This window comes from Oncorhynchus gorbuscha, linkage group LG16 (genome assembly GCF_021184085.1).
Source record: "Oncorhynchus gorbuscha isolate QuinsamMale2020 ecotype Even-year linkage group LG16, OgorEven_v1.0, whole genome shotgun sequence".
NCBI classification, from domain to species: domain Eukaryota; kingdom Metazoa; phylum Chordata; class Actinopteri; order Salmoniformes; family Salmonidae; genus Oncorhynchus; species Oncorhynchus gorbuscha.
The window spans coordinates 2603062-2629379 of NC_060188.1; the positions used below are offsets into that span (position 1 = coordinate 2603062).

General features: G+C 45.2%; 2 protein-coding genes and 1 long non-coding RNA gene across 6 annotated transcripts in view; all 3 read left to right on the forward strand.

Moving 5' to 3' along the window:
• The window catches only part of tfap4 (transcription factor AP-4 (activating enhancer binding protein 4)), a 56464-nt gene extending 50954 nt beyond the window's left edge, over positions 1-5510 (forward strand). Inside the window, 4 exon segments of the mRNA XM_046305271.1 lie at positions 710-808; positions 2392-2445; positions 2447-2560; positions 2854-5510. Coding sequence (XP_046161227.1) covers positions 710-808; positions 2392-2445; positions 2447-2560; positions 2854-3006 — 420 coding nt within the window. The 3' untranslated portion in view covers positions 3007-5510.
• Positions 5511-5516: 6 nt separating this feature from the next.
• LOC123999454 lies at positions 5517-8680 on the forward strand. The gene is made up of 2 exons (XR_006832456.1): positions 5517-7057; positions 7124-8680. It is a non-coding gene; the product is annotated as an uncharacterized LOC123999454 (long non-coding RNA).
• Positions 8681-16136: 7456 nt separating this feature from the next.
• Positions 16137-26318, forward strand: part of srl (sarcalumenin) — a 49371-nt gene continuing 39189 nt past the window's right edge. For all 4 annotated transcript variants that reach the window (XM_046305273.1, XM_046305274.1, XM_046305275.1 and 1 more), the window contains exon 1: positions 16137-16246. In XM_046305273.1, the coding sequence (XP_046161229.1) occupies positions 16189-16246 (58 nt within the window). In that variant the 5' untranslated portion in view covers positions 16137-16188. The remainder of the gene's footprint in view (positions 16247-26318) is intronic.

Consider the following 26318-nt stretch of genomic DNA (forward strand, 5'->3'; position numbering starts at 1 on the left):
CTTGCATCACCAACATCTCTACTGGTAGGCTGTAAAATTCAGTCTATTTGAATGCCAATGCAAAGTATCATTGGGAAGGCCTATAAAATGCACCTCATGTTTTAGCATGATAATACACAGCCTCATGTCCCAAGGATCTGTACACAATTCCTGGAAGCTGAAACTGTGCCAGTTCTTCTATGGCCTGCATACTCACCAGACGTGTCACCCATTGAGCATGTTTGGGATGCTCTGGATGGACGTGTACGACAGCGTGTTCCAATTCCCGCCAATGTCCAGCAACTTCGCACAGCCAATGTAGAGGAGTGGGGCAACATTCCACAGGCCACAATCAACTGCCTGAGCAACTCTATGTGAAGGAGATGTGTCACGCTGCATGAGGCAAATGGTGTCACACCAGATACTGACTGGTTTTCTGATCCACGACCCTTCTTTTTTCCCCAACAGATTTATATCTGTATTCCCAATCATGTGAAATCCATCAATTAGGGCCTAATTAATTTATCTCAATTGATTGATTTCCTTATAAAGTCTTTGTAATTGTTGCATGTTGCGTTTATATTTATGTTAGTATATAAAGACCAATCCAAGGCTTTAATGACCATATTCATTAGCAACGTTGTGCAGAGATAATAGATATGACGGTGCATATTCAGTAATGGCCGTGTTGTTGTCTCCAGTCTGAGTCCTACCTCTGTTAACCACTCAGGTCTGCTGTGTTGTGGTTGGTGGTACTCAGCCTGAACATGTGTTAGGAACTCACTCCGAGCAGCAGGAGAGAGCCAGCACCCCAGCCCACAGCCCACAGGTGAGAGAAAGAGACTGAGACATACAATCACACTCACATATCAACACACACACACTAGTGATGTGACATACATTATTGTCTCCAGAGGCGTCAGGAAGACTCTAAATCGCCACAGCGGAAACGCATCAACACAGCACCCGTCTGAGAGTAACATATATCTGAGCTCAAGGTTTACCGCGGTCAACAGCTCTGACACATTTACAGTCGACTCTCCATTACTGGCGCACAGATCACTACGTTTCAGTCACATCCTTGACAGCCCGGAAATCATTCTAGTCCCATATTTTAGTTGTTATTGCTTTTTCCTGATTCTGTTTTGCTTTTAAAATCACACATGTTTTAATAGGAAAACGACACAACTGGATGTTGTAAGTCCACAATAATACTGAGACCAAACCGGGAGACAACTTCTGAGGTGTGGGAAAATGCACGGTTGATTTTGGTTACCCTTTAATTGAGCTGCACACCAGCCAGAGACTGTTGTTTGGGTAGCAATGTCTCTGTAGCGCTCATTTGATGGCAGAGTTTACAAAACAGATGTCCCCCCGATTGATATAGTCATATAGGCCACTTTTTTAGTTGACATTTAGTTGATAAGGTTTTTGGGAACCATTTCTATCTACCAGAAGACTGTTGTCATGACATTAGCACCACTAGCGGCTACACAAAGTGGTAGACAAACGTGCGCACACATACGGGCGTTCCTGTGCTGTTGCCTCTTCAGGAAGTTGAAGGAAAATACGAATCACTGATGCATTTTGTTCATTTTAAATGGCCCTAGAAATCCCGTCTCTGCGGTGACGGTCTCTCCCTCCCTCACGGTGGCATCTCAGGTTGAATAGGGAACAGCATGATGACAGTGTCACTAGGGCTCAGGCTAGAGAATATGTAGTGAGAGGGACATAGTAAGGTGTATGGTAGTTGTATTGTTGTCCACCAGAGGGCAGCAGAAGCTCCTAGGAAAGGGGTGTTGGGAAGATGAGTCTGCTGGTGTGTTTTGTTGTTATTAAATAATAAAGCTGGGATATAATCTGTTGTTAGTCATCATGTGGCGTTTTAGGATGACTGAACCAAATGTCTTGCTCTTTCTAAAAATTCACTGAGTGCGATTGTCAACCAGTGTGTTTTCGGGGACCTTTTCCACATTTTGTTACGTTACAGCCTTATTCTAAAATGGATAAAATGTACTATTTTACTCATCAATCTACACACAATATCCAATAAGGACATAATGAAACAGGGTTTTAGACATTTTAGCAAATATATTCAAAATAAACAACTGAAATATTATATTTACATAATTATTCAGACCCTTTACCCAATGCTTTGTTGAAGCACCTGTTTTTTCTTTGTCATTGTGGGGTATTATGTGTAGATTGGTGGGGGGGGGGGACAATGTAATACATTTTAGAACACGGCTTTAACATAACAGAAATGTGGAAAAAGTCAAGGGGTCTGAATACACTGTAGTTATTTGGGATGCAAGGTGATTTGTAATTCTGTGTAGTCTGAATCTACTGTAGTCAATCTCTAACATGCACAATGTATATCTGTGTGACCTTTTCATCCTCCTGTCCCTCCAGGTGCTGGCCCCCAGGTCGTCCCCCGCCCCCACCCACCACCCCACGGTCATCGTCCCAGCCCCCCGCACCAGCCCCGCCTCCCCATCACGTCACCGTGGTAACCATGGGCCCGGCCTCTGTCATCAACACAGCCTCCACGTCTCGCCAGAACCTGGACACCATTGTGCAGGTGAGCCAAAGAAGAACACTAGTGGAGAAATTGTAGTTGTATCAAACCCAGGGAGAAAAAACTCTCTGAATTTATGCAACTGTTATCTTTGGTATGTTGCAGATAGATTTTTCTTCTGTCGGTTTGTAAAACACTTGGTAGTTCTATGGGAAGTGTCCATAAAAAGTGTCAATTGTCAGTGCATTTCCACGTGTGAACACCAGATGGTGGTGTAGTCACTGCGTCTGCCACTGCTGTTTTTCACTCACTCTCTGCTTCCCTCCATATCTGTCTCTCCCTCCCTCCATCTCCAGGCCATCCAGCACATTGAGAGCATCCAGGAGAGGGTGGGGGAGGAGGAACAGCGCCGGGCGGTGATCGTCACCCAGGGGCGCGCCCTCACAGACACAGCGGGGTCCGACACAGCGTCCGACAGCGAGTGGCCAGAGGACTGCTCACTGCCCTGAGGCCTCCCATCACACACAGGGGCCACGAGAGGGGGCCCTGTACAACACCCACAATACTCTGATTATATGGCCATTTATTAGGTTGGATAGACGGATCAGACTCACACACACACTGAACTAGGATAGTCTACTGTAACTGGAGAATTACACATACACACTTCTTTCTGTCTCCCTTTTCTGCTTTCTTGCTTTTTCTCAAACCGGACAAAAAACATCAGTAGAAAGGTGATGGGTTGACCTGACAGTTCCACATAGCTCAAGCGTCCAGCAGCCTTCCCATCGGTCACGAAACACCCATCCAACCCACTCCCTCTCTGGGTCTTGCTCCTCCAGAGGGCTGCCTGAGGATGGAAGTGTCACACCTATCCAACCCACTCCCTCTCTGGGTCTTGCTCCTCCAGAGGGCTGCCTGAGGATGGAAGTGTCACACCCAGGTCCAGCCCGGTCCCTTGACTCAGTTGTCCAATGGAGACTCTTTCTCACCTTCTCCAAAACCAAATAAGCAACTTCTCCCCAGCGAGCAGGAGAGCGCGCCTGGACAGGACAGGTGTACCCCAACCAGCAGCACAGCCATCCCAGGTGACCCCATACCCCCCATACTAGAGATCATTTCTACAAGAAATCTTCTACTTCCTGTATCTCTTCACCATATTTCTACCCAGGGGAATCTCCCCTGAGCGACGAGACACTGTGAGCATTCAAAGACACATCAGTTCCAACACACCTTTTGGCTCCTTAGTAAGAGGAAATGTTGTTGTTTTGCTGTTGTACTTTACAAAGAATTTGTAAGAGTTTGCGTTACAGGTTTTCGTTTTGATCTTGTGTTCTGCTCAGTGGCTCTGGTCGATAAATCACAGGGATTGAAATGAAACGTGACAACACAGAAACGGCCCATATTGACGCAGTTAGAGGTCTGTTCATTTCAGTGGTGCTGTTAGGAGACAGAGCTAAGCTTACTATGGAAGGAGGAGGAGTGCACTTCCCGTTCCCTCTTTGTCTTTTTGTGCCATCCCACTTTTTACTGGGCTGGGTTCCCAGTTGACATTTATACAGGCGACACTCTCCCCTAATTAGTAGTACAGATGAAAACCTGTAACACCGATTCACCCTTTCGTCTGTTGCTTCTGACATTTTGGCATCTTGCTTGTTGATTAAGCTAATCGATGGGTACGTCTTGAGTTTTAAAACCCTTTGTGTGTTTTTGCTGTTGTACACAGGGTAGGGTGGTGTATCTAGCTCCACGCTGTAATTAGGTGGGTTGTGTCCGGGGTTAGGAAAGCCCTGTATTTGGGACAGGCCTCTGTTTGATATCGTAGGAGAACACACACACCCCCCTGTGCAATTAATGGTCCCAGATCTGATAAAGCTCCTCCCATCATTTGTCCTTGAATTTTGGAAACGTCTCTGATGTTTTTGAGTTTAGATCCTTAACTGCCAATGATATTGGTTGACTGTGCATTTGACTCTATGTTTCCACTAATAGGAACACGCGTCCTGGGGGGGGGGTCAGGTATCTCTGGTATCACCATACTACTCGGCATCGTGATACTTGGCGTGGTATCACATCATTAGTAAAATGTTGATATTGTGACAACCCCACTCTGAAAATAGGCACATTTTCTTGCGGTTTTTATTGTGCTTTTCAGCGTAGCGTGTTTCATTCTCTCTGTGAAGTCTGTCTATGATGGTTTTGTTGTGCCCCAGATATGACAGTGGTTTTACAGGGATCACAGACACTTTTTCAAAAGCATGAGTTTTCCCAGGCTGACCTGATTGAAACCTTGTTGTTTTGGGGGTTCTCCTATCCCGTGGAGTGAGGGGGGAATGCAGACACACATGTACAGTCACACACATACACACACACACACACACAGACCTGCCTCCTCCCTCCCTAGACCTAGTTTATGTGTCAGATCCTTACAATACTTACAGAAATTATTTAGAATAATCCCATCTGGGTTGCACCCAGGATAACACGCTGCCTGGGGTGTGTGGCGAGAGAGAGAGAGGGGCAGCGGTTTGCCATAACACAGCTTCTAATGTGCAGGGTAGGCACCATGAGGCCAGCCTTAACTCAACCCTGGAGTCAGAGCGAGAAAGAGGTAGAGGCTGGCCACACCTATATAGAGAAAGCCTTAACTCAACCCTGGAGTCAGAGCGAGAAAGAGGTAGAGGCTGGCCACCTATATAGAGAAAGCCTTAACTCAACCCTGGAGTCAGAGCGAGAAAGGTAGAGGCTGGCCACCTATATAGAGAAAGCCTTAACTCAACCCTGGAGTCAGAGCGAGAAAGCGGTAGAGGCTGGCCACACCTATATAGAGAAAGCCTTAACTCAACCCTGGAGTCAGAGCGAGAAAGAGGTAGAGGCTGGCCACCTATATAGAGAAAGCCTTAACTCAACCCTGGAGTCAGAGCGAGAAAGAGGTAGAGGCTGGCCACACCTATATAGAGAAAGCCTTAACTCAACCCTGGAGTCAGAGCGAGAAAGAGGTAGAGGCTGGCCACCTATATAAGAAAGCCTTAACTCAACCCTGGAGTCAGAGCGAGAAAGAGGTAGAGGCTGGCCACACCTATATAGAGAAAGCCTTAACTCAAGCCTGGAGTCAGAGTGAGAAAGAGGTAGAGGCTGGCCACACCTATATAGAGAAAGCCTTAACTCAACCCTGGAGTCAGAGCGAGAAAGAGGTAGAGGCTGGCCACCTATATAGAGAAAGCCTTAACTCAACCCTGGAGTCAGAGCGAGAAAGAGGTAGAGGCTGGCCACCTATATAGAGAAAGCCTTAACTCAACCCTGGAGTCAGAGCGAGAAAGAGGTAGAGGCTGGCCACACCTATATAGAGAAAGCCTTAACTCAACCCTGGAGTCAGAGCGAGAAAGAGGTAGAGGCTGGCCACCTATATAGAGAAAGCCTTAACTCAACCCTGGAGTCAGAGCGAGAAAGAGGTAGAGGCTGGCCACCTATATAGAGAAAGCCTTAACTCAACCCTGGAGTCAGAGCGAGAAAGAGGTAGAGGCTGGCCACACCTATATAGAGAAAGCCTTAACTCAAGCCTGGAGTCAGAGTGAGAAAGAGGTAGAGGCTGGCCACACCTATATAGAGAAAGCCTTAACTCAACCCTGGAGTCAGAGCGAGAAAGAGGTAGAGGCTGGCCACCTATATAGAGAAAGCCTTAACTCAACCCTGGAGTCAGAGCGAGAAAGAGGTAGAGGCTGGCCACCTATATAGAGAAAGCCTTAACTCAACCCTGGAGTCAGAGCGAGAAAGAGGTAGAGGCTGGCCACACCTATATAGAGAAAGCCTTAACTCAACCCTGGAGTCAGAGCGAGAAAGAGGTAGAGGCTGGCCACCTATATAGAGAAAGCCTTAACTCAACCCTGGAGTCAGAGCGAGAAAGAGGTAGAGGCTGGCCACACCTATATAGAGAAAGCCTTAACTCAAGCCTGGAGTCAGAGTGAGAAAGAGGTAGAGGCTGGCCACACCTATATAGAGAAAGCCTTAACTCAACCCTGGAGTCAGAGCGAGAAAGAGGTAGAGGCTGGCCACCTATATAGAGAAAGCCTTAACTCAACCCTGGAGTCAGAGCGAGAAAGAGGTAGAGGCTGGCCACACCTATATAGAGAAAGCCTTAACTCAACCCTGGAGTCAGAGCGAGAAAGAGGTAGAGGCTGGCCACCTATATAGAGAAAGCCTTAACTCAACCCTGGAGTCAGAGCGAGAAAGAGGTAGAGGCTGGCCACACCTATATAGAGAAAGCCTTAACTCAAGCCTGGAGTCAGAGTGAGAAAGAGGTAGAGGCTGGCCACACCTATATAGAGAAAGCCTTAACTCAACCCTGGAGTCAGAGCGAGAAAGAGGTAGAGGCTGGCCACCTATATAGAGAAAGCCTTAACTCAACCCTGGAGTCAGAGCGAGAAAGAGGTAGAGGCTGGCCACACCTATATAGAGAAAGCCTTAACTCAAGCCTGGAGTCAGAGCGAGAAAGAGGTAGAGGCTGGCCACACCTATATAGAGAAAGCCTTAACTCAACCCTGGAGTCAGAGCGAGAAAGAGGTAGAGGCTGGCCACACCTATATAGAGAAAGCCTTAACTCAACCCTGGAGTCAGAGCGAGAAAGAGGTAGAGGCTGGCCACCTATATAGAGAAAGCCTGAACACTGCTCAATAGGATTGATACTGTAAACCTTTATGTCCAGAACCTCCCAATATAAATACACACTTGGTGGCTTATGCTTGGTTTTAGTGTGCTGCGGTTTCCAAAAGGAGATGTGGATGCATTGTTTTTAGACATTCCAGAAGATTCCACCAGTATCTTTAGCATCTTTAACTGGCACTTTTCAAGAGCAAAAAGCAACGATTTTGTCTGTGGTTATTTTTGGCCACAATACGGAATCGTTTTTAATGTAAAATGATTTGATGGTAAATTGTATTGATTTGTTGATTGTCCCTTATGTCTTCCCTTTGAGTGTAGAGGGAGTCCTTTTACTGCTGGTCAGATGAGACACATCTCCCTCCTATCCTTCCTTCTTGGTATTTACAGTGGATTCACACTGGCCACGTTCAAGGCCACTTCATTGCAGTCGCATGCCAGAACCTCACAATGCCTGGATAGGTGTTTCTGTATCAGCTTATCACAAAATGACACCGCCAACTGATGGCGGACTGGAAAGTCAGTGAGGTGTCACGCAGCCACAGGTTGCTGCATGCAGTGCGACTGTAATGTAGTCAGCCTGGAACGCGACCACTGTGTTCACCCAGGGAATAAACCAACTTAGCCATGTTGAGTTCCATTATCTGGAAATGGTCAGTGATTCTTGAGGTGTGCCCTCTATAAACCTTATAATCTGGATGGGTAGGGGCAGTCCTCTGGATGGGTAGGGGCAGTCCTCTGGATGGGTAGGGGCAGTCCTCTGATCCAGTCCTATTGATTTGCTGAACAACATGTTGTTTTGGTTTGGTTGCGCTTTATGCCATGTCCGTAGTAAAGCCCTTTTCACTACCTGTGTTCAAACATTTTCTCTGCTGATGACAAGCACTGTCCCATAGATGTTTTGTGTGTCTTCTATACGATATCTCTGTTAGATACATAACAGATTGCCTGTGAGGTGGGCAGGGGTCAGGGGGGGGGGGGGGTCAGTGAATGGAGGGGGTTACGGTTCTAAAGCACTTACTGTACTATATGGGAGAGGGTTCCTCTTATTTTTCTGAAAGGGGGCCTCTCCTCGGCTGAAGCTCTTGATATGTTGTGAGACTAAAACCACACAGCTGTGTATTTCCCCTTTTCCCTGTGTCTGACCCGGTCATATACCCTGGGTGTATTCATTAGGCACCAAACGGAAGAAAATGGGCTGAAACAGGGAGATACTACCTGACCTTGCCCAATTTTCCATTGCTACGGTGTGCCCTAGTGAATACAACCCCTGTCCCATGTCTCTTTGTCTGTCTGTAGTCGACACAAGACTCTCATCCTGTCTTCCCTCTCCGTCTCTCACGCCCTCCTCTCCTCCCCAGCTCCTCTTTATCTGTTGTCTTATGTTTTGTTGGACTGTCAGTCCACACGGTCGTTGAGAAGCTATTATATTTAGAGGTTTTTTTAAGAAGAAACTTGTGGGTGGATAAAGAAGAGGCTTGTGCCTTTTGTAAAGACAGAATAATAAAGTTTGTACTTCATTTTTTACATGTTTGTCTCGTTTCTGTTTATCACTATCACTTTGTGTAACTAGAACATTAGCATTTAAGAGCAGTTTAACTGTTACATATCTGATTTTAAATGTATTACATTTTTACGGCAGTGCAATTTCTATAACACCGGTGACATTACAGTGGGGCAAAAAAGTATTTAGTCAGCCACCAATTGTGCAAGTTCTCCCACTTACAAAGATGAGAGAGGCCTGTAATTTTCATCATAGGTACACTTCAACTATGACAGACAAAATTAGGGGGAAATCCAGATAATCACATTGTAGGATTTTTAATGAATTTATTTGCAAATTGTGGTGGAAATAAATATTTGGTCACCTACAAACAAGCAAGATTTCTGGCTCTCACAGACCTGTAACTTCTTCTTTAAGAGGTTCCTCTGTCCTCCACTCGTTACCTGTATTAATGGCACCTGTTTGAACTTGTTATCAGTATAAAAGATACCTGTCCACAACCTCAAACAGTCACACTCCAAACTCCACTATGGCCAAGACCAAAGAGCTGTCAAAGGACACCAGAAACAAAATTGTAGACCAGCACCAGGCTGGGAAGACTGAATCTGCAATAGGTAAGCAGCTTGGTTTGAAGAAATCAATTGGGAGCAATTATTAGGAAATGGAAGACATACAAGACCACTGATAATCTCCCTTGATCTGGGGCTCCACGCAAGATCTCACCCCGTAGGGTCAAAATGATCACAAGAACGGTGAGCAAAAATCCCAGAACCACACGGGGGGACCTAGTGAATGACCTGCAGAGAGCTGGGACCAAAGTAACAAAGCCTACCATGTGTTCTGTAGTCATGAAACAGGTTTTATTGAACGTGGCCCAGGTTCTCGCTCTCCTTCCTTCCCTCCTGTTGGTTCACTCCAGCTCTCTGGTTTATGTACATGTGTCCCTTTTGTGATTGGTTGTCGTGCCAGAAGCTCCCCGCCCGTCCCCTGGGCAGACCCATAGTCAGGCTGGCCTGGTGCTAAATAAAGATGGCCCACCGTCACCATCGGCGTCTGTGACAGTTTGCAGCACTAGTGACTCCAGTAGGTGGCATGTCACTGTCCTCTAGTACTCCAGTGTCTATGCAGTGTTCATTTTCAGTCTCTCTCTCTGTCTCTCATTCCCTCACTCGTTCTTTCTCGACCTGTCTAGCTCACAGGTTCACACTAGATATGTGATCGCCATTCAAAAATGTCCCATTGGAATTCTGGAATGGTAAGTGTTCTGGTGCCCAGTCCCACTCTGAATCATGCCCCCATGATGGTACTGCAGGGATAGTGACACTCGCCATGTTATGACAGGCACTATCCATGCTGTCTGGGTGGAAATTAGCAGCTGTCAAATGGCAGATTTGATTGTCAAAAGAAAGGATTCTCAATGACTCCATTGTTTGCTCAAGCTATAATTGAAGCTCTAGAAGTTTCTGAATCTAGATGTTTCTGAAACTACAAGTTCTCAAACCAAGTGACACCTTTTGACATCAGTGCTCTGCAGGATTGGAGTCTATTCCATTTCAATTCAAGAAGTACACTGAAATTCCTATTCTCAATGTTATTCAATTAGGAAAATGTGGAATTGGAATTTAGTTTACCTCCTGGAATTGAAAGGGAATTGGATCACAATCCTGGTGCTCTGTTATTCAGAGATATTCTAGGTAGGGCTAGGAGTTTATCTTATCACTTGACCTGATTGGACCTCAACATGTACCTGGTGGTGACTGGGACCCAACATGTACCTGGCCTGATTGGGCCTCAACATGTACCTGGTCTGACTGGGCCCCAACATGTACCTGGTCTGACTGGGCCCCAACATGTGACTGGGCCCCAACATGTACCTGGTGGTGACTGGGAACCAACATGTACCTGGTCTGATTGGGCCCCAACATATACCTGGTCTGACTGGGCCCCAACATGTGCCTGGTCTGACTGGGCCCCAACATGTACCTTGTCTGATTGGGCCCCAACATGTACCTGTTTTGACTGGGCCCCAACATGTACCTGGTGGTGACTGGGACCCAACATGTACCTGGTCTGACTGGGCCTCAACATGTACCTGGTCTGGCTGGGCCTCAACATGTACCTGGTCTGACTGGGCCCCAACCTGTACCTGGTCTGACTGGGCCCCAACCTGTACCTGTTCTGACTGGGCCTCAACATGTACCTGGTCTGACTGGGCCCCAACATGTACCTGGATTGCTAGGTCACATGATCAGGGAAACTCCTGGTCATTAGAATACACACAAAATACACACTGGTCTGAATACACACAAAACAATCAGCACATTCTAGACTGGGGTAGTGCCAAGTCAACACAGCAGGAGGTGGAGAATGTCCACAATGACTAAGGTTGTGTTTCTCTGCACAGACGTTGCTGGAGCATGCCAGAACTTACAATGCCTGGATAGGTATTTTATGTTCTAGCAATCTCGTGCGTGACGGCACAGTCTGACGTGGCACACAACCATTGGTTGATGCATGTACCGTCTGAGCAGGGGAACACAACATAAATAAACATGATAGTACCAGACTGTGAAGTTGGAGCAGGTCTCTTGTGACACACTTGACTTCAACTGTTTTATTCCTTTGGTGAGCAGAGGTCATCCATGAATGATCTCCACCTCCACCATTTTGTTTGCTTCTTTCCATGAATACTTCTGTTCTTCCATCTAGGTGTTCCTTGGTCTTCCACGGTTTATTTTGTCCAGTGGTTTCCTTGTCAGGGACCAGGGTCTGGTGAAGATGGATGTTCCCTAGTGGTCGATCCAGCCCCATTATCTGCATTTTATTTGGATACAACAACAGGAATGTTTTTGTTTATATTTGGCCAATGTATCCCCAGAATGATCCATGGACGTGTTTGGTCTTGAAACAAACAAATAACATGAGTTGATTGATTAGGTTCCGAGATGATGTTGCGGAGCACATGCACATGGTCGCGGAGGCACAGAATGTACAGACCATGTGTAAACGAGACAGATCTGAGTCTGGAGAACATGAACATCACACACACCGAGAGGTGAGAACAAAAGTCACCCATAAGAAGGACAGTATCCTGGCATAGAGATGGCCCGAAGGGACATGGGGAAATTGCGAGTTTGTTTGAGGTAGTTAAGTAGCTAGGTTCAGTCAATTAACCATGCTTCGCTCCTCTCCAGTCACGGCCATCCATGCAACCAGAGCCAGTCTTCTCTTTGGGGTCAGAGGTCATCCTCTCTGGATACTATATTTATGGAGGAACTGCAGGGAGGAACCCGAGTGTGCCTCTTAGAACACCCGGCACTATAGTGCACTGCAGGGACAGGACAGGAACGTATCCTGCCTACATGAATGGCTAAACCCCTGTCTCTTCCCAACTCTACCCCCAGCCACAGACTCACAATGTTGTTCACCTGCTGCAGCTCGACACCAGTGAAGTAAGTAACTAACCACCTGTGGAGATCTACTTTACACCACACATGGTACGTTCCATCTGATGGGTGCTGTGTGTCTTTGTTTTAGGGGGAGAAACAACCTCTTCATTGTTGTGTAAATTATGGCATTAATGTAGTGTGGGATAGCCAGGGACTTTAATGATAAATTAATGCTTTAATGCTAAATTACTACATTTCTATCAGCATGTTAAATGTGCAACCAGAGGGGAAAAAACTCTGGACCACTTTTACTCAACACACAGACACATACAAAGCTCTCACTCGCCCTCCATTTGGCAAATCTGATCATAATTCTATCCTCCTGATTCCTGCTTACAAGCAAAAATTAAAGCAGGAAGCACCAGTGACCCAGTCAATAAAAAAGTGGTCAGATGAAGCAGATGCTAAACTACAGGACTGTTTTTCTAGCACAGACTGGAATATGTTCCAGGATTCCTCCGATGGCATTGAGGAGTACACCACATCAGTAACTGGCTTTATCAATAAGTGCATCGAGGACGTCGTCCCCACAGTAACTGTACGTACATACCCCAACCAGAAGCCATGGATTACAGGCAACATCCGCACTGAGCTGAAGGCTAGAGCTGCTGCTTTCATGGAGCGGGACTCTAACCCGGTAGCTTATAAGAAATTCCGCTATGCCCTCTGACAAACCATCAAACAGGACTAAGATCGAATCATACTACACAGGCTCTGACGCTCGTCGGATGTCGGAGACCATGTGTGGGGTTGCTTCTCAGCCAAGGGAGTGGGCTCACTCACAAGAACACAGCCATCAATAAAGAATGGTACCAGCACATCCTCCGAGAGCAACTTCTCCCAACCATCCAGGAACAGTTTGGAGACGAACAATGCCTTTTCCAGCATGATGAATCTTGCCATAAGGCAAAAGTGATAACTAAGTGGCTCGGGGAAAACATCAATATTTTGGGTCCATGGCCAGGAAACTCCCCAGAACTTAATCCCATTGAGAACTTGTGGTCAATCCTCAAGAGGCAGGTGGACAAACAAAACCCCACAAATTCTGACAAACTCCAAGCATTGATTATGCAAGAATGGACTGCCATCAGTCAGGATGTGGCCCAGAAGTTAATTGACTGCATGCCAGGGCGGAATGCAGAGGTCTTGAAAAAGAAGGGTCAACACTGCAAATATTGACTCTTTGCATCAACTTTATGTAATTGTCAATAAAAGCCTTTAACACTTGTGAAATGCTTGTAATTATACTTCAGTATTGCATAGTAACATCTGACAAAAATATCTAAAGACACTGAAGCAACAAACTTGGTGAAATTTAAAATATTTGTGTCATTCTCAAAACTTTTGGTCACGACTGTATGTTCACTTCGAGAGGAGGCGGTCAGAGACCTTGCCGTTTGGTGCCAGAACAACAACCTCTCCCTCAACGTGATCAAGACAAAGGAGGTGATTGTGGACTACAAAAAAAAATGCCCCCATTCTCATCAACGGGGCTGCAGTGGAGCGGGTAGAGAGCTTCAAGTTCCTTGGTGTCCACATCACCAACAAACTAACATGGTCCAAGCACACCAAGACAGTCGCAAAGAGGGTACGACAAAGCTACTTCACCTCAGGAGACTGAAAAGATTTGGCATGGGTCCTCAGAATCTCAAAAGGTTCTACAGCTGCACCATCGAGAGCATCAATGCCTGGTATGGCAACTGCTCGGCCTTTGACCGCAAGGCACTACAGAGGGTAGTGTGAACGGCCCAGTACATCACTGGGGCCAAGCTTCCTGCCATCCAGGACCTCTATACCAGGCAGTGTCAGAGGAAGTCCCTAAAAATTGTGAAAGGCTCCAGCCACCCTAGTCATAGACTGTTCTCTCTGCTACCTCACGGCAAGCGGTACCGGAGCGCCACGTCTAGGTCCAAGAGGCTTCTAAACAGCTCCTACCCCCAAGCCATAAGACTCCTGAACAGATAATCAAATGGCTTCACAGACTATTTGCATTGCCCCCACTTCTACACCGCTGCTATTCTCTGTTATTATCATCTATGCATAGTCACTTTATAACTCTACCTACATGTACATATTACCTCAACTAACCGGTTCCCCCACACATTGACTCTGTTCCGGTGCCCCCTGTACATGGTATCTCTATTGTTATCATCTATGCATAGTCACTTTATAACTCTACCTACATTAACTCAACTAACCGGTTCCCCCGCACATTGACTCTGTACTGGTACCCCCCTGTACATGGTCTCTCTATTGTTATCATCTATAACTCTACCTACATTACCTCAACTAACTGGTGCCCCCGCACATTGACTCTGTACTGGTACCCCCCTGTACATGGTATCTCTATTGTTATCATCTATAACTCTACCTACATTACCTCAACTAACTGGTGCCCCTCCACATTTACTCTGTTCCAGTACCCCCTGTACATGGTCTCGCTATTGTTATTTTACTGTTGCTCTTTAATTACTTGTTACATTTCTCTCTTATTCTTATCTGTGTTTTTTTAAACTACATTGTTGGTTAGTGGCTTGTAAGTGAGCATTTCACTGTAAGGTGTTGTATTTGGCACGTGACAAATAACATTTGATTTGATATGTTTAGTTGTCTACTACTTCTGCTCAATGCCTGGTGGTGTTCAGAGTAGAGCACTCACACTCTGTAAGTCTCCGCTCTATTTAACAGGGAGGGTGAATGTGTACCCTAAGTCCTCAAGAAAGAGATGTCCCTGTGTAAGACACGTTCATGAATTTCCTCCTGTGATACAATAAGTCCATCTAACCAGCACCAAACTGCCATGGTCAAACTAAAGCCCACCATCTTCTCCAGTTTCAGAAGGTATTGTACTGTACAGTACAGAGCAGAAATTAAATCCATTTTTGGGCTTTAATCAAATTTGAAGTACCATTTTTAACCCTCCATATTTGAGGATTCATTTGCGGTTAGACATTAACTCCGACTGAGTTGTTGTGAGATTATTTTCACCACAGTGTCTGGTTCACTGTGATAAAATACTAAGCCCCCATCACGCTGTTTTGGAGAGCCATGGTGACTGTGGTCTTGCTGTGCCAGCCAATACACACACACACACACACACACACACACACACACACACACACACACACACACACACACACACACACACACACACACACACACACACACACACACACACACACAGCCATAAACAAAACACACACACACACACACACACACACACACACACACACACACACACACACACACACACACACACACACACACACACACACACACACACAGCCATAAACAAACACACACACACACACACACACACGCACACACAGTCAAGCTCTGTCACATTTATGATTGATAACCCCCAAACATGACATCCAAATGGACATAATTCTTTATTTTTAACAGACCTAGAGTGAGTTCGACAGCTCATTTCAACGCCAGAATCAACCTCGTTAAATGAAAATTATTTATTGTGAATAGTTTGTGTAGTAAAAGTGATACAACTGTCACAGCTCCAGTACTTGCTAATTGCATTCTGTTGTTGACAGGGCGTTGTTGCTCATTCTGTTTTCATGTTGATCAGATAATGGGTGTAATTTGTGAATATGGTTTATCGTAATTATTATTTTAATTATCCCTAAATCCTAAAAGATCATAATTTGCTCAGTGGGTGTAGAATGTAAATGAGTTGATTTTACCACTCATTCAACCTTCTGAATGTATCAGCAGTCCCAGTTTGTACAGCATCTAATATTACATGCTATTTTAATCCATATACCATTGTATAATATAATTGAGGAATGATTTGACAAGGAAATGCTAAACCTCTGTCCCTATGTGTTGACCTCAGTGCCCAAACTGCCTGTCTATCTGAACGAGAGACAGTCAGCTGCCACTACGCACAAGGCCCCGTGTGGCAGCTCTGACGCCCGTGATGCCTGCCACACACACACACACCCTCCACCCAACGGCCCTCTCTCTTTCTCGCTCTGTCCCGCCCCCTGTGCTACCTCATACCCTTTAACTTTCTTACCTTGGTATATATAGTCAGTGAGGCTATCAGAGTTCTCCTGGCAGCCATCATGAAGGGTATAGTCTCAATCTGCTGCTTCTTCAGCCTGCTTGTCCTGGCCTTAGCAGGTAAGGGGCCTCACACCTCATCTACCGTTTTATATGTTTATGTGGATGTCGATATAAATAGATGTTGTATGGGTGTGTGTTTATAGGCTTATTAGTGCTTTTGGGCGTTGGAAGACTACAGTGCTGGACTGTACATGTCCTGGGGTACAGCTCATGTATCAAATGTATGAGATGTGGCATGGTTGGGTTGGATGTCTTGGCTGTCTGCATGCTTTCATTGTCCAGTCAATTTACTGGCTTGTAGACAGACACACACACTGGATCTGTTTTTACTGATCCAACATACTTTATTTTTATTCAAACTGGGAAAGTCTGAGATCTCTATACCGATACTTCCAGACATTCTTTTCAGTGGACTAAACTATCTTACTCTTCGTGCTTTTAGCAACTATGCAGATAGATTGTTCTGTCAGTCAGTGGTGTGGGTTTATAGGGACAGAGAAGGTACTGTAGAAATGTAGATTTTGTATTTTGTTTAGTGTTGTAGTTTAAGCCAGGACGTGCAGGGGTCCTGTGGCGGTCACCTGGACGCAGGCATGAGCATAGACACCCGTGTCCCTCTCTCTCTGCTACCCTGCAGCACTATTTAAAAGGGTTTCAAATTAAATGTGGTAGAATGCTGGGTTCAATCAGGACAGAATATTTTAAGGTCTCATCTTTTTAGAAAAACACATTTTAAAATGGTGCCAACTTGGCACATCTTGTCGTCTCTCGTTATTTTTACTGTGTGTGAATATATTTCTGTATTAAGCCTCATCGAGATCTTTATTGGTCTCACACACACACACACACACACACACACACACACACACACACACACACACACACACACACACACACACACACACACACACACACACACACACACACACACACACACACACACACACACACACACACACACACACACACACACACACACACACACACACACACACACAGTCAGTGTGACTTTAATAAACCAGAAGCTTTTGGCGTGGTGACGGTGTGTCAGCTGTCCTAAAGCATGGCACCAGCTGATGGAACGTCTCAGACTGTACTAGAGAGAAGAGCTTGTATTCCCTCACTGTACCACTCTCTCACTTTCTTTGATTATTTTCTCTCTCACTTTGTCTCCTTTTCTTAAATTTCTCTCCCCCCCTCTCTTTCCCTTTCTTAGAATGTCTCTCCCTCCCCTCTCTGTCCTTGCTGACAAGTAGATGTCGTAGGGACATGTTTGATCCTTGTATCTATTGACTGATTAGCTTTACATTTTTGGATGATTCATATATATTACATACTTGTATTTTCAAGTGATTACATGTATTGTCCATAGCTTTATCTGCCTTTGTGATGAAATAAAATGCCCAGATTACATCCAGATCAGCCTCTCCAGAAATGTGGTGGAGGGATCTCTCGAAAGTAAAACCGTTTCTTCCTGTTACCCTTGTCCGTCCTTGGGCTCCGCTCAGCACCAGGGCGACATGCTTTCCTATCCCAATCCCAGCCTGCTGTCAGATGTCTAGGATTGGAAGGCAGGCGTCCCGTAACCGGACACCGTCCACTATAGGTCCCCCATCCCTCCCCCCGGCCCCCTTCCACCCCTCCCCAGATCCAACACTACCCTTTAGCCACATTGCCTTCACAGCTGCTGTCACCCCAATGACAATTTATTCCCAGCAGCTGGCCTTATAGGGACATGCATTATCGAGTCAGGCGGGGCCGGAGGAGGGAGGAGGCCGGAGCAGGAGCACACAGACCCTGCTAGAGGTTCTGACTAGAGGGACTACAGCTACGGCTGAAAGCTACTTTTTCGTAACAGGTTAGGAGAATTTATACAGCAGGTTAGGAGAATTAACGTGACAGGTTAGGAGACTTAGGTTAAGGTTAGGAAAGGGGTTAGGGTTAGTTAAAATGGTCTCCTAACCTGCTACTGAAAGTAACTTCCGGTTGTAGCTGTACTCCTCTAGTCACAACCCCTGCTAGCTTAGCTTGGGCCTAGTCTGGTCCAGCAGCGTGGGTGGCCAGCTATGTAGCGTTGAATAGCAAAGCAAGGTGGCTAATGCTAGCAGAGGAGGCTGGTGGGACGAGCTATAGGAGGGGTTCATTGTAATGGCTGGAAAGGGAATGTCTGTGTTTGATAGCGTTCCATTTATCCCATTCCAGCCATTACAATGAGCCCCTCCTATAGCTGGGTTTGTTAGTGTGTAACACTGATTCCATGGAGCGCTACTGTAGGGTGATGTTGTTGTTCCTGTGGATGGCTTGTTCATGTGAGTGGAGAAGGACTGACAGGAAGTTCGCCTGGGCTAACGAGGTTAGCATTAGCCTACTTTAGGCTCATGTTAGCATCGCCTAGATTACACTGTAAAACTGAACTGTGGGGATGTCGTCCGTATTTAACTAACTGGTTGCCAGTAAATGTTGTTTCCTTGGTATGCATGAGGTCCTTCAAAGCCCATGGAAACAGTAGTGGTAACGACTAAGAGTAGTGTACTGTAGCGGAAGTGTTGGAGTGATACACTGGTTAAGAGATTGGAGCGTCCAGATGGAAATTCCACACCGTCATGTTCAGTTAGGCTATTGTATGTCATCAGCAAATTATATTACTGCAATGATTATAAATGACATGGCTCCTTTAATTGGATTCATCACTGCTACAAAGGGAGACTTGTTATCCTGACAATGTTAATGGCTATTTCTACAGGCCACCTGTTTAACCAGGAGTGGTGCTCAGAAAGTGTACTGCTCATTCAGACCAGGGTTGGTCTTCCTGTTGTGCTAACTGGACCATTTGCTATTCTCTTACTTAAAGCAGAATCCGGATTTTGGATGATTTCTGCATTGAAGTCAGTGGGAGATCAGTGTTAACAGTTGATTTCTGTGTTGAAGTCAGTGGGAGATCAGTGTTAACAGTTGATTTCTGTATTGAAGTCAATGGGAGATCAGTGTTAACAGTTGATTTCTGCATTGAAGTCAGTGGGAGATCAGTGTTAACAGTTGATTTCTGCATTGAAGTCAGTGGGAGATCAGTGTTAACAGTTGATTTCTGCATTGAAGTCAGTGGGAGATCAGTGTTAACAGTTGATTGCTGTATTGTCCTGTGTTCCTGACTATTTACACTAGAAGCCATAATACTTGCTGGATCGAATCCCTGAGCTGACAAGGTAAAAATCTGTCGTTCTGCCCCTGAGCAAGTTCCCCTGGCGTGGGTGACGTGGATGTCGATTAAGGCAGCCCCTCGCTTCTCTCTGATTCAGAGGGGTTGGGTTAAATGCTGAAGAAACATTTCAGTTGAAGTCATTCATTTGTACAACTGACAAGGTCTCCCCCTTTCCTTTCCCTACTAATCAGAGAAGTAACACGAAACAGAATGCTTTTGGCCCAACCTGAAGTATGAGGAGATATGGGGTGACACAGGCAATCTTTCCCTCTGTGTCCCCCATTGATGGCAAGCAGTAGGCCCGGGGGCCTGGGGCATCCCTCCAGTGCTGGCAGTGGGGACACACGACCCCCTCCTCCCCCTCTTGGACAAGCCCCTCAGTCCCCTCAGCCTCAAGGTCGGTCACCTGGTGAGTCTCTGTGGATCAGTGACAGGACTGCTGGGAGAGTAGAGTCAGATCAACACCCCAGCGTAAAGTGCCCTCGCAACCCCCCCGCCCCCCGCCATCATGTGTCACTACACTGTGTCCTCAGACTGATCCTCATGGTCCTCGCCCCCCTTCTGTGGAATTACCAACCGGACATGCCCTCCATCGGCCAGCTCCTAGCATCCAGAACCACGTCACCAAGAGTGCTTACACTGTGGCCTGTGACATTGGCCAGCGTAGCCTTTAAGCCATGAAATTCTTTTAAGATGTATCCCTAAAAACAGCCCCGGTCCAGGAGTCCTTCGAACGTTCTTTATCTGTAAAATGGCATGAACTCTGTGTTTCCATTTTTGACACACGTTGACAATTGGTTTGCCCTTCGTCTGGAGTCTATGTATGGGTTTGTACATATGGAGAGAGCTTGTGTGCCCTGTGTATTTGAGTTTAAATGTGTTTTAAGGTATGTACATGAGTATGAGTGTGATGATTGTGCCAAGGAATGTTTCCTGATCATGTGACCTGACCAGGAAGAACACTGAGATTAGATTACCTGGTTCTCCAAGATGGCTGTATCACAACTATCATGAGGCTAAACGGTTCCTTATTCTGAATCAAGATGTTGGGGGGTGACAGAGGGCTGTTTGGAATGCACTCAGAGCAGCCAAAACACTCTCATAATCACTCCTGCATCCATTTAGTGAAGTAGGCCAACTGGTCTCCGGCACGGAGGGCTGTCTGAGACTGAACAGGAATGTAAACATAAGACAGTGAAAACAACCAGTAGTAGTGTGTTCCCAGCATGGCAGTTTTACCTGATACTGGCTTGTTGCTTGGCGACCACACTTACAGCTACTGATAGGATATGGGACTTCTTCTTTACCAGTATCAGACCACCACTACAACCAACATACCCCAAGGACCATTACATTCTGTTGCAACAATTAGAAGGGGGTTATAGGGTCAGAAAATCCGCTCCATGTTCAGAAAGTTGCTGATAGAAATAGGAAGTAAAGAGCAGGCCTAATTCTCACCTTGAAGAGAGCGCCCACTCTGTGTATTACATTTCTATTTGACAAGAACTCCTGAACGTTGCATCCCTATGTGTAAGACATTTTGGTTCAATGCATTCAGTTCTACAACTGGCCAGTTAACCCCTTTCCCTTATTTGGAATGCATCATTGAGTGTCATGTGGTTTGTCAACGGCCTCTTGAGTAGCTGCTTCAGACTTGTTAACACCTCCCTAATCATCCTCACCCTCTAGCCTACATATAGCCCAGTATAATATAGAGATGTAGAAAATATATCCTCACCCTCTAGCCTACATATAGCCCAGTATAATATAGAGATGTAGAAAATATATCCTCACCCTCTAGCCTACATATAGCCCAGTATAATATAGAGATGTAGAAAATATATCCTCACCCTCTAGCCTACATATAGCCCAGTATAATATAGAGATGTAGAAAATATATCCTCACCCTCTAGCCTACATATAGCCCAGTATAATATAGAGATGTAGAAAATATATCCTCACCCTCTAGCCTACATATAGCCCAGTATAATATAGAGATGTAGAAAATATATCCTCACCCTCTAGCCTACATATAGCCCAGTATAATATAGAGATGTAGAAAATATATCCTCACCCTCTAGCCTACATATAGCCCAGTATAATATAGAGATGTAGAAAATATATCCTCACCCTCTAGCCTACATATAGCCCAGTATAATATAGAGATGTAGAAAATATATCCTCACCCTCTAGCCTACATATAGCCCAGTATAATATAGAGATGTAGAAAATATATCCTCACCCTCTAGCCTACATATAGCCCAGTATAATATAGAGATGTAGAAAATATATCCTCACCCTCTAGCCTACATATAGCCCAGTATAATATAGAGATGTAGAAAATATATCCTCACCCTCTAGCCTACATATAGCCCAGTATAATATAGAGATGTAGAAAATATATCCTCACCCTCTAGCCTACATATAGCCCAGTATAATATAGAGATGTAGAAAATATATCCTCACCCTCTAGCCTACATATAGCCCAGTATAATATAGAGATGTAGAAAATATATCCTCACCCTCTAGCCTACATATAGCCCAGTATAATATAGAGATGTAGAAAATATATCCTCACCCTCTAGCCTACATATAGCCCAGTATAATATAGAGATGTAGAAAATATATCCTCACCCTCTAGCCTACATATAGCCCAGCATAATATAGAGATGTAGAAAATATATCCTCACCCTCTAGCCTACATATAGCCCAGCATAATATAGAGATGTAGAAAATAGATCCTCACCCTCAAGCCTACATACGCTGAGTGTACGAAACCTTAGGAACACCTTCCTAATATTGAGTTGCACCCCCTTTTGCCCTCATAACAGCATCATTTCATCTGGGCATGGACTCACACAGGGAACTGTTGAGCGTGGAAAACCCAGCAGCGTTGTAGTTCTTGACACACTCAAACTGGTTCGCCTGGCACCTACTGCCATTCCCCAGTCAAAGGCACCAGTGGTGGCTGTTGAGGGGAGGACGGCTCATGATAATGGCTGGAACGGGGCAAATGGAATGGCATCAAACACATGGAAACACGTGTTTGATGTGTTTGACAACATTCCACTTACTCCACTCCAGCCATTACCAAGAGCCCGTCCTCCCCAATTAAGGTGCCACCAACCTCCTGTGAAAAACAATTACATCTTTTGTCTTGCCCATTTACCCTCTGAATGACACACATACACAATCCATGTCTCAATTGTCTCAGGTTTAAAAATGATTCTTTAATCTGTCTCCTCCCTTTAAATTTACACTGATTGTAAGCATTTCACTGTTCGTCTACACCTGCTGTTTACGAAGCATGTGACAATAACAACTTGATTTGATTGATGTGGATTTAACAAGTGACCTCAGTAAGGGATCATAGCTTTCACCTGGTCAGTCTATGTCATGGAAAGAGCAGGTGTTCCTAATGTCTTGTACACTTAGTGTATAGCCCAGCATAATATAGAGCTGTAGAAAATAAATCGAACCCTCTACCCTACCCAGAATATAGAGCTTTAGAAAATACATCTGGACTTAACACCTCCCCGCCTAATCATCCATACCCTCTAGCCGACATCCAGCATCGAGCTGTAGAATATAGATCAGAGAGAGAGGACTTCTTGCCTGTTGCCTCTGGATGTCGTTACTGTAGTTTGCATCAACCCCCGTACCTCTGCACTCTCTAAATTAACCCCCCAAGGCGCCAGGCGAACCTTCTGATATGAACCCCAGGACGTCTGTCACCCGGACCATGTGTCTGTCCTAGTTGAGCCTGTTGCCAGGCAACCGTAGTTCAGTTTGGAGAAACATTCCAACAGGCGACAGGCAGCACTTCCAGTCAGAATGCTGCGGGTAGAGCTGCCGATGATGGTGTAGGCTCTGGGCTTTTGGGGACGGGTGAGACACGCCCTGATGTTCTTCAGGCTTTAGAGGCCAGGGCTGGGGGAAATTCTGTGTCACGCCTCAACTTTAGCAGTTCATTATCTCACTGATGCGCCCCAACAGAAGGAAATGTTACAATATTCCTGATACTGGTGGCAGATTCATCTCTCTCTCAATCAATACTGTGAAAGTACCAGTTCTGAGCCCTGTTATTCCCTGCTATGGCTGCATGCTCCATTATTATGGGGGCATATCAAGTACTGTAGAGGAGGTTCATGAAGTTCATAAACTTAGTTGGTCCAAGGGTCACTGGGGGACAGATAACAGAGGATAAAGAGAATCTAACCTTCAAAGCACTGGCAGTCATTTCAATAGTGTATGCAGCATACAATACAGTATATTTGTATAGTGTACCAACAGTATGCATGTAATACATTACAGTACATTTGTATCGTGTAAGAAAAGTATGCAATACATTACAGTATATTCTCTAGTACTCTCAGGTATGTAAAGATTGCACATACAGTGCCTTGCAAAAGTACTCACCCCCTTGGTGTTTTTCCTATATTATTTCATTACAACCTGTATTTTACATGTATTTTTATTTGGATTTCATGTAATGGACATAGACAAAATAATGAAATGAAAAAACATAACTTGTTTCAGAAAATTCAAAAAAATAAAAAACGGAAAGGGGTGCAGGCCAATATATTCACCCCCTTTTCTATGAAGCCCCTAAATAAGATCTGGTGCAACCTATTACTTTCAGAAGTCACATAATTCATTAAATAAAGTCCACCTGTGTGCAATCTAAGTGTCAAATGATCTGTCACATGATCTCAGTATATGTTCTGTTCTGAAAGACCCCAGAGTCTGCAACACCACTAAGCAAGGGGCACCACCAAGCAAGCGGCATCATGAAGACCAAGGAGCTCTCCAAACAGGTCAGGGACAACGTTGTGGAGAAGTACAGATCAGAGTTGGGTTATAAAAAATATCTGAAACTTTGAACATCCCACTGAGCACCATTAAATCCATTATTCAAAAATGGAAAGAATATGGCACCACAACAAACCTGCCAAGAGACTCAAGGACCAGGCAAGGAGGGCATTAATCAGAGAGGCAACAAAGAGACCAAGGATAACCCTGAAGAAGCTGCAAAGCTCCACAGCGGAGATTGGAGTATCTGTCCGTAGGACCACTTTAAGCCGTACACTCCACAGAGCTGGGCTGTAAGAAAGAGTGGTCAGAAAAAAGCCATTCCTTAAAGAAAGAAAATAAGCAAACACGTTTGGTGTTCGACAAATGGCATGTGGGAAACTTCCCATACATATGAAATAAGGTACTCTGGTCAGATGAGACTACACTTAAGCTTTTTTGCTATCAAGGAACATGCTATGTCTGACACAAACTCAATACCTCTCATCACCCCAAGAATATCATCCCCACAGTGAAGCATGGTGGTGGCAGCGTCATGCGTTGGGGATGTTTTCATCGGCAGGGACTGGGAAACTGGTCAGAATTGAAGGAATAATGGATGGCGCTAAATAGAGGGAAACCTGTTTCAGTCTTCCAGAGATTTGAGACTGGGACAGAGGTTCACCTTCCAGCAGGACAATGACCCTAAGCATACTGCTAAAGCAACACTCGAGTGGTTTAAGGGGAAACATTTAAATGTCTTGGACTGACCTAGTCAAAGCCCAGACCTCAATCCAATTGAGATTCTGTGGAAATACTTAAAGATTGCTGTACACCAGCGGAACCCATCCAACTTGAAGGAGCTGGAGCAGTTTTGCCTTGAAGAATGGGCCAAAATCCCAGTGGCTAGATGTGCCAAGCTTACAGAGACATACCCCAAGAGACTTGCAGCTGTAATTGCTGCAAAAGGTGGCTCTACAAAGTATTGACTTTGGGGGGTGAATAGTTTTGCAAGCTCAAGTTTTCCGTTTTTTTTGTCACATTTCTTATTTATTTCACAATAAAAATATTATGCATCTTCAAAGTGGTAGGCATGTAAATAAAATTATAAAACCCCCCCAAAATCTATTTTAATTCCAGGTTGTAAAACAACAAAATAGGAAAAATGCCAAGGGGGGTGAATACTTTTGCAAGGCACTGTAAACGTCCTGCTTCGATTGCAGTGTCTTGTCCATGTGAGTGAGTGTGTGTGTATGTGTGTGTGTGTGTGTGTGCTATAGTGTGTGTCTGAGTGTGTGCTATAGTGTGTGTCTGAGTGTGTGCTATAGTGTGTGTCTGAGTGTGTGCTCTCATACACATCTAATATCAGTGTAAAACCTCCAGATGAAGTTCTGCTGTGCTTGCTGCACCACCAGGGAGCAGAGGTCAATTAAATTAGCGTTGACATGATTAGCCCGCTGGGTCTTTAAACCCTGCGGATTTACTCTGGGCCACGGGGAGTTTCAGGCAACCTTTACACCGGGCCAGGGGATTTCCATTAGAGAGGAGCAGCATCACTATCTAAAATACACTCATTACTAAGAGATGATTATTAACCACACTATTCATCTCCATGGATGGAATACTCTGATCCACATATGACTGTCAAACCCATGTGACACTGATCTAGTGTCATCGATAACAGAGACAAGTCATTCTGTGAATGATCATTATAGACTGTAAAATTAGTGAAGTTAGGCCCAACTCCTATTCTGAAAAAGTTAAGGAAAAAAATAAGAACATTTATTTAATATAGAGTTTCTGTGGTTCATTCCCGCGCTTATAACAAAAATGGCTGATGTGTAGCTGACAACAACACATTCCAGGGTCAGGGGTCAGGGGAGCATGGCTGGACACAGAGGCTTGTGCAGGGCATGGTTGGTTGCTGGGGGGTAGCAACAGGTGCTAAAGCGTTTGGAGCTGGTACCCCCTGTGGCCAGAAATAGCCCTACAATGGGTCAAGGGATGGAAGGAGGAGGGGGGCAGAGAATTCTCCACTCTATTTTATTAAGACCTAGAGTGTTAGCCGGTCTGGAGACTCACAGACATCCCCAGGCCTCACCGATCTTCATTCACTGTAACTTGCCTCTATATCAAACC